The following is an 8,804-nucleotide window of genomic DNA, read 5'->3' on the forward strand; positions in this document are numbered from 1 at the left end:
TCATTTATTTATCTATCTATTCTTCCTCTGCTTACCCTCCCATTCAAGCCCCATGTATGTTAATTGTGTTATGCCGTTTAATTCTAACAGCGGTCTCCAAAGAGCACTTAATGAGCAAAGCACATCCAAACACGCAGCACCCCGCCTATTCAGCTCCTCCAGACGGACCTTGCGCCTTACTCCTTCCCACCTCTCCCCTCCCTGTACAAAGGGGCCCCGACGGACAGCGCCCCAAACACCGCTAATTGTTCCCGACGAGACGCTGATTCCCCTCACCTCCCCCCCCCCCCCGCCCCCCCCAGCTACTTCCGACAAGAATTAAAAACCGAAAGAAAGAGAGAAAAACCTCCGCTAAAACTTCGACGCCGCCGAGGCAACTTTGCCAAGCCCGACAGGGCGGGGGGCCGGGATGTAGCGGGGGTGGGCACCCCCCGGCCCTTCCCGCGGGCTCCCCCCGCCGCCGGCAGCCCCGCTCGCACCGCAGCCGTCGCTTTTCCCCGACGGGCTCCGCTCGGAGCCCGAGCCGGCTGCGGGGCGACGCCGGCCCAGGGCCGGAGCCGGTGCGCCCCGTCGGGGAGAGCGGCGAGCGCCGGGGCTGCGGCCGGCGGCCCCGGTGGGGGGCGCGGGGCTCTTCCGACGGGGAGCCGCACTCACACCACGCAGTGGCCTCGTTTAACGACAGATTGTCTTTATTCAAAACGGCTTTGTTCAACAAATGAAAAGGTTTAACGAGGTAAAATCCTGCCGGATACACGTTTTCTTTTTTCTTCCCAAGACATCGCGAAAACATATTTAAATGACCGTCGCTTCTTATTCGGTTTTTCGTTATTATTATTAGTAGTAGTAGTAGTAATTTTTTTTTACAATTCTACTGCCTGACTTCATACCTGACGCTCTGTCTAAAGTAAACTTAGATCTAGTCTCACTGGATCACACAAATTTAAGGACTATCTGTTTTAAATTAAGCAAACACTATCATATGTTTTAAATATAAATGTTTCTCCCCCTCTTTTTTTTGTTCTTTTAACTTCGAAGAGCCTTTTTTCTGACATGAAAAGCATTTTTTACCTAGTAGTGCGTGGTGGCAAAATATATATATATTTATATATATAACACAGCTGATCTCGTCTTTCAATGTGCAAAAGGAAAACAAAACAAAAAATCATAGTAACACCGGGACTTCCCAAAGTCAAGTCCAAGTGACATGGGACCCTGGAGAACTCATAGACATTAAGAGAATAAATAAAAATCGAAACCGCCTCTCTCTCTCTTATATTTCCCCGCTTTGTCCCAAAGGGGCAGTTCAAGGTTCGCTTTTCTTTCGCTTTTTTTTTTTTTCGCTTTTTTTTTTTTTCCGGGATTTTTTTAAACACATTTACAACTCTTATAAGCGCCGGGCTGCCATCCGCCCCCGCGGCTGCAGATTCCCCCCCCGAGCCTGGAGACAGCTCTCGGGGCGAGGGCCGGGTTTGGGCGAGAGCATCTCCGGGAGCATCCCCGAGGCAGCGTCCGCGGCTGTCCCGGCGCGGTGGCGGGCGGCAGAGTCCTGTGTTCGGGTGGCCTTTTGCTTCTGCGGGTTTTATGTACATGCACATGAATGAATCCCAGTTCCGGCTGCAACCCAAGCCTCGCTCGGGGCGGGGGGACGCCTGTGGGGGTGTGGGTGGGTGTTACATAGCAGTCGCATGTGCTGAAGAATAGGGGTCTATCCCAGTCTTGGTCATGCCCGGGAATAATATGTAGGCAACTGGAGGCTGCAAACTGGAAGCCGACCAAGCTGTACAGTTACATGGCACGACATAGCCCGGGTTAGTTGGCGAGGGGTGAGTGTGGGTGTGTTGGCTGGGGCAGCTCAAGCTGCCGAACGCCCCGTTCTGGTATCCCAAGGTGGAGGCGTAGGGCAGGGTGCTGGTGGCTAAGGTGTGAGGAACCTCAGTCATCTTCTGAATGGCGCTGGAGCTGAACTGGCTGGGGTCAAGTAAGGAGTAAGGTGCTGAGGTGGGAGGCAGGAAAGCCCTGGCCTTCTCCGGGGAGCTCAGCAGAGAGTCAGTGGCCCCCACGGGAAGCCCGGCGGCCTTTAAGGGATCGGTTTCCCCGAGGTAAGGCAAAGGGAAGACATACCTGTCCTTTTTCAGCAGGTTCTTGGGCTTGCGCCGGGGTCTGTACTTGTAGTCGGGATGCTCCTTCATGTGCTGCGCCCGCAGCCGCTTGGCCTCGTCGATGTAGGGGCGCTTCTCCGCCTCGGAGAGCAGCTTCCACTCCGCGCCCAGCCGCTTGCTAATCTCCGAGTTGTGCATTTTGGGGTTCTCCTGGGCCATCTTGCGCCGCTGGCCGCGGGACCACACCATGAAGGCGTTCATGGGGCGCTTGATGTGGTCGCTGGGCTTGGACATGCTTCGGCCGGGCGGGCGGCTCGGCTCGGCGGGGCGCGGTGCGGGGCGCGCTGGGGGGCACCGGGCGGCGGCACCGGGCGGCGGCGGGAGGAAGAGGCGGAGGAGGAGGAGGAGGAGGAGGCGGCCGGGGCAGCCGGAGGAGCGGGAGGCGCGGGCTCAGCTGATCATCACAGGTCCTCCGCCAACGCCGTCCCCGGCGGGAGCCGTGCCGGGGCGGGGCGCGGAGGGGCGCGGAGGGGCGCGGAGGCCCGCGGAGGCCGGCGGGCGGCGGGGCGGGCGGCGAGCCGGCGGTGGGGACGCGGAGCGGCGCGGGGCAGTTCAAAGGCGAGGGGCTGCGGCGCGCAGGCTGACATAGTGGCAGGGCGTTCACAGCGCGGCGGGCCGCCCAATCAGCGCGGAGGGGGACCAGCTTAAAAAGAGAGGCCGAGAGGAAGGGCGAGAGGAAGAGGAGGGGAGGGGACAGGGGAGGGAGGAGGAGGAAGAAAGGAGGGGAAAGGAGGACCCCCCCCCCTCCACCGGCGAGCGCACGGATTAAAGGGAAGGCTTTTGTGAGTTGCCGCACTAACAGCTGCGGGGGAGGCGAGCGGCGTGATGGGGGGGGGGCGGGCTCCGAGCCGCTCGGGACCCCCCCGGTGTGCCTGCAGCGGAGCGCACCGGGCCCGGCGCCCTCCGGGCTCCCCGCGGCCGCCGTCGGGGCTGCGAGCGCCGCGCTCCGCCGGCTGCGGGGCCGCTGCCCCGCTCCCAATTCCCCCGCTCCGCAGCCCCGCTTAACCCCGGGAGCCGGCCCGCGTCCCGGCTCGCTTTGAATAATTGCCTGCCTCCCGCCAAAGGCCCGCGGGGGAAATATTTATTAAATGGAAACAATTGTCCCCGGTCCCGGCGGGGGCCGCGCTTGTTCGAGGCTTATTGGTTTTTAGCACCTGCTGGGGTAACAAACGCGCTCCGAAAAGCCCCCGCCGGGACGCCCCTCACCCCGGCTCGGGGCTTTTTGGGCCGTGCAGCAGTTCCCGGGGAGAGAAACGAGATGTCGGCCGGGGGGCGCTCCCCGAGCCGGCCGGGGGGGGCGGCAGCTCCGCTCCGTCCGGGCTCCCCCCGCGGCCCCGACGGTGACTTCGGCTCCCGGCCGGCGGGGAGCTGCCGCCGGCGCCGGCTCCGTGCGGGCGTGTTGCCATCAGCCGTTACCTCCCCCCCAACAACAATAATAATAATAGGATAAACTACCCTCGGCATTATTTCCTGCTTTTTTTTGCCCCCTCCCCCCCCCCCTTTTTTTTTTTCCGCTCTCAATAAATGACTTTAATTTCCCCGTCTGCGTGCGGAGCCGCGGAGGAGGAGGAGGAGGAGGAGGAAGAAGGGGGGCACCATTTAGATTCCGCTCACCTGGACGGGGTCAGCACTGCCGGAGGCTTTGCCTCTGCTGCCTCCAGCGCCGTCCCAGTGGCTTTTTTCGTTGCGCCCGCAACCGCGCCGCGCATTTCTCAGCCCCGCTCCCCCCCCGCCCAAAGCTGCGGGCCGGGAGCCCCCACCCACCCCGGGGACGGCGGCGGGGACCCCCCAAAACCCCTTCCCAAGGGGTTCTTCCCCCACTCCCCAGCAGCATCTCCGTGAATGCGGGACCCTCAACAAAAAAAGGGGGCTGCGGCTGGCCCCTTCCCCCTCTGCTGCCCCCCACCCCTTTACGGGTGCCTGCAGCGTTACCCCCCCTCGGGGACATCCGCGCCACGCGTGGCCCCGTCGGCGGAGGATGCCCGAGCGCTGCACCCGCTGCCTGAGGGCTTGGCCGGGCGACACACGTGGAAAACTTATTTCTTAGGACCCCCACCCGTGGGAACAGCGATGCCAGCGGCCCCGGCTGCCCGGGCGCTGCCCCGCGGCCAGGAGCTTAAAATCCGCCCGTAGGCGCGTAAACCCGCGCTGGTGCCGCTTCCCCAACACCCCTCACCCCCGTGTGTATCTAGGTTTAAAATACAAAACCGCCTTTGTTTTCCTTGCTTATTCTCCGATTCTTTGAGGGGGGTGGAAATATACATATCATTTGTCATCCCGCGCGGAGATTAAGCGAGGGAAACCTGGCGTCGGTTTCAAAAATCCGGATAGCAAGACAAATCGTTTGGAAGGGAGTGATAGCTCGCAGGTTCTGCCTGCTCCCGAAAAGTCTTTCCAATCAGTTAATGTTGCTTCGCAATACTAATGATAAAAAAAAAAAATAGGCAGCCCCGCTTTCATTGGCTGGCACCTTTGCCTTGCCGCATCACACACGCTCCGATCAGAGACCGGGGCATTTCGGGCTGCGTTTTGCTCATTTACATCCTACAGAAGATAAAAAAAAAAAAAAAGGAAAGGAAAGAGAGAGAGGAAAAGAAACATTTCCTTCGAGATGCCAAAGCCTCCATCCCCACACGCTTCCATTTCCAGCAGAAGCCGCCTGTCCGGGCAGGACACCTGTTGCACCCCCGGGGAGGGACCGGGGGGGGTGGTTTAGAAACTTCGCACCCGATTTTTAGGCAGCAGCGATTCCCAGGGCGGTGCCTGAAACGCGTTTCTCCTCGCCGGATTGTTTAGACACCAAAAGTAATGGTGCAATTATTATTCCTGAATGACATCACGGTAATGCAGAAAGATAAGAATGGGCTGATACAGAAGCATTAAAATTGTGTTCTTGGAGATAGTTCATTTGGAATAACTTTAAATTGCATGAGATCACGTAGCTTGCAATTTAATATCAGCATAAACGGAGCTGTGTTTTTGCCTTCATCTTCCTCCTCCTCTCGGGAACCACGGTCGGGCTTTGCAGTGCCGGGATTGCCAAAAGGGACAGGCAAAGAGCTCAGCACCTGCAACCTGAAAATGTCCCTGACACAAAATTTGCTCGCTGGGGTGCAATGAACCTTTAAGGATCTTCATTTATTTATCTATTTACTAACGCTCCAGGCATTAGGAAAAGGAGGGGATGTTTAATTGAAGGAAGCAGGTTTGGGAAAGCCTTTCAGCTCCGTGCTGTTGGCAGGCACTGAGGGCAGTGGTCCTCCCTGCTCCTCCACGTGGCTGCAGGTGCCTTCCCCCGTGTCACAGCCGCCCGGTGACATTCCCACTGGCAGCAGTGCTTTTTGCAAATAGATGGAATTTGCTCAGTGCCCGGGCTGAATATTGAGATATTTTTTCCTTCCTATTCGGTTATTTTACATGCAAATGCATACATACATTTCTTCACGCATGTGCCACATATTAAGACAGACCCATTTAATCACATCACCAGCTAATATTTTTTCAATGTTTGTATGTAAAATATATGCACACACACTCATACAAGCACCGATGCATTCACAGATGCTGTGCAGAACAGAATACATACTTAGAGGTTATTCTCTGTGCATGTTTACAATATTTCTTGCTCAGTGTCGTCTCTCCCCCCCACCCCCCCACCCCACCCCACCCCCGACCCCGAGAAAAACACTGGTGGAAATAGAGCTACTGAAAGTTACACAGCTCTAGCCCTCTGCATGGACGGATTTAATGGGGCAGGTCACTACCCTGCCCACACATGACAGAAGAGGGTAGCAGTGATGGATGTGGCAGACTGGATCAGCCCACGATCTGTTTTCTCACACTGCCCAACAAGAGATGCTTCCTGGGAAGGCAGCACGCACTGCGGGAAGCAGCTGTTGAATAACCTGCTACAAAAATAAAGGTTCCTCTCAGCCCCCATTAATTGGGACCTGGTTTATGGCTTGAAGCTGAAGAGTTTACAGACCTTTCCAAACTTCATTTTCATTCTGCTCATTTAATTAACGAGTGATGCTGACTGATCTCCCGTAAATGCCCCCTCCTTTATCACGATGCTGTATGCATTTGCTGAACTCCTCTCTCGCAGGTGATCTGCTCGTTATGCTTCTGTAGCGCTTGCTTCCTGCAGTCCATTGTTAATGAGAAAGGCGATGTACATTTTCGGACAGGGGAGGTTTCTCTCTGGGCGAGGGAACCTCTGGTGCTGGGAAACCTGCCACCACTGGGACAAGCCAACACCATGGGCAGGAGCAGCATGTGTTTCTGTCACAGGTCTCCTGACAGGAGGCAGAGGGGGCAAGATCCCAATTAGTAACCCAACGAGCTGCCTTGCAGCATGACTTTGTGCCCTGAGTTATAGCACCCTTCCTGGTGCTAAAACCAAGTACAGCTCACTGCCCATGCTAGCATGGGCGTGATGCTCTCAGCAACGCTGGCCACAGCCAGGTTGGCGCCTGTTGGGGTTGGTTTACTGTGAAGTGCGTGGTGTTGGGGCAGGGAGCACCAAAAATGCCCACGTAGTCTCAGACACCGAATGGTGTCAGCCAGGGCTCCACGGGAGGGCATGAGCCCTGCAAACGACTCCTGGGGCTGGGATGTGTCCATGCCTAGTCATTGCAGCCCCCAGGGTTCAAGCACTGCAGCAGTTCAGCATGCCCAGCCACGCTCCCACCTCCTGGCCTTTGGTCAGCAGCTTCAGCTGCTATTTAGTGTGGCTCATCCTTTCCAGGGTGAGAACTGCCCAGTGGAAGGCCAGCAGGACACCTCTGTGGTGCATAGACCCCTGCAGAGGAGCTGGTTCAGCAGCTCATGCGCCCAAGGTAGTGTCTGTGGAGGTCCCACTTTGCTCTCTCTGTGCCAAAAGCAGCAGGTGGGAGAGCTGACGGGCCTCTCCAGTCAATGAGGACGTTCACTGTGGCCATGCATGTAAACCAGGGCTTGGCACCGAACTGACTTCCCAGGTACTGCATGGCTGGGGAGCCTCAGTCTTTGTCAGCAGCATGAAGCAAAGGATAAACGACCTAAGCTCAAAAGTGCAGAGCAGGCTCGTAAGGGAAGGTAGTATCTTTTATTAGACCAACTGATACAGTCAGAAAAAAAACAGACAGCCTTTCAGGCACACGAGCTCCAGAATAGAAGCAGCAACTTGCAAGAACAGCGCTGAGGCTGAGCTGTTTATCTCAGGTCCTTACGCACCTCCACTTCTGGGGAGTCTGACGGCTTTGTCGGCTGTAACACAGCTGTCCTCCCTGGTACAGGATGAAGCGCAGAGGTGAGATTATTCTTGGCGACACACTAGGCATGGAGAAACACAAGAGTCTGTACAAGGCGGGATGAAAAGCTTGCGGTGGGGAGGGAACCCACCTCCAGGGCTTGGCATTTCAAGTGGGCTCTGCAACAGACCTGCTGGGTTATGTGCATGAGTCAAAGCCACACGTGGAAAGCAAGAGATGCTCAGACAAACATGACTGCTGTGTTCTGCAACAAATACTCCAAAGTATTATTTTCCTGTTATTTTGCTGATACAGATAAATAACAGGAAAATTGGAGTTCTGGTCATGATGCAAAGACAGAGGAAAACACTCCTACGGACGTGAGTGATCCTATCAGCTGTTCATAGGCTTGGGGTTCTCTGAAATCTGTGTCTTGTCCCTGTGTATGGCATTTTGCATGTGGGTATCTGAGTGAGATGGATGGCGCTCAAAGGCAGTCACTGCAGAGGTCCTTGCAGGCTGCCGTGCTCCGACATTCAGGAGCATCTGTTATTTCAGTGAAGGGTCGTTCAATTTGTGTCCACTCCATTTATTTAGGATACGTCAGTATCACACATACCGATATGGTGGAATCAGACTTTTTTTTTTTTTTTTTTTTTTTCCAGAACTGCCTTTTTTTGGTCAATGTGCCCACTCTTGCTAGAGTTCTGCCCCATAAACTTAGCCGGACCCACAGCATGGTTAAGCTCGTGTTTAGCTTCCCACCTGTATGAACCAAATCACACAAGAACCATATAATTTCCTCCCTGCTCTTCTCACATGCACTGATGTGGCACTTCAGTTAAACATATTCACCAGAAATACAAAGGCTGTGAGAAGGTAGCACTTGAGACCCATCAAGAATCCAAAGAGCAGCCGGTTTATCTTGCTGCAAGGGCTCCAGACCTCTTCTCCCCACTCACACAACTGTTCTCAGCATCTCCAGGTGAAGCTGCAGGTGTTTGTTGGGACATTTTAAGCACTGAAGACCATTTCTTATCTATAACACTTCCCAGCATAAAGGCAGGACTCTAACATCAATGGCCAAACGCTGGCTACCAGATCCCTGCAGAAGCCATCCACTACATAGTCCAAAATAATCTGGATAACCTCCAGAGCAGGCAGGGGGGATTTAAGTGTGTTGTTTAGGTCCCGAATTGCTGGAGGTGACCACAGTAGGTAAGAAATGACCAGCTTAAAGAGATATCTTCTGCCTCAAACCCAAGGTCCTTCACTGGCAAATACAGCTTTAGGCTGAAGTGGTGATGCAAAGCCTAAAAAGCCTATAATTTCTGTCATTTACTGAAAATTCAAGCCTGCCACTGACCTCAGAGAGCAAACTGGCTGCAGGAAAGCCACAAAGCATGTACCCACC

At 55.4% G+C, this 8,804-nt stretch overlaps 1 protein-coding gene across 2 annotated transcripts; it reads right to left on the reverse strand.

Annotated features, from left to right (window-relative positions):
* Nucleotides 1-649: 649 nt before the first annotated feature.
* Nucleotides 650-2,631, reverse strand: SOX14 (SRY-box transcription factor 14). Of its 2 annotated transcripts, none has more exons than XM_040567560.1 (2): nt 2,122-2,631; nt 650-1,649 (listed from the first exon to the last, which is right to left on the reverse strand). In XM_040567560.1, the coding sequence occupies exons 1-2, from the start codon at nt 2,391-2,393 to the stop codon at nt 1,580-1,582; spliced, it is 342 nt and encodes a 113-aa protein (XP_040423494.1). In that variant the 5' UTR covers nt 2,394-2,631; the 3' UTR covers nt 650-1,579. The 2 variants fall into 2 exon arrangements, with proteins under 2 accessions (XP_040423494.1, XP_040423493.1); XM_040567559.1 differs by having other exon boundaries at nt 650-1,968.
* Nucleotides 2,632-8,804: the final 6,173 nt, after the last annotated feature.

The sequence above is a fragment of the Cygnus olor genome, chromosome 9 (assembly GCF_009769625.2).
Source record: "Cygnus olor isolate bCygOlo1 chromosome 9, bCygOlo1.pri.v2, whole genome shotgun sequence".
Lineage (NCBI taxonomy): Eukaryota > Metazoa > Chordata > Aves > Anseriformes > Anatidae > Cygnus > Cygnus olor.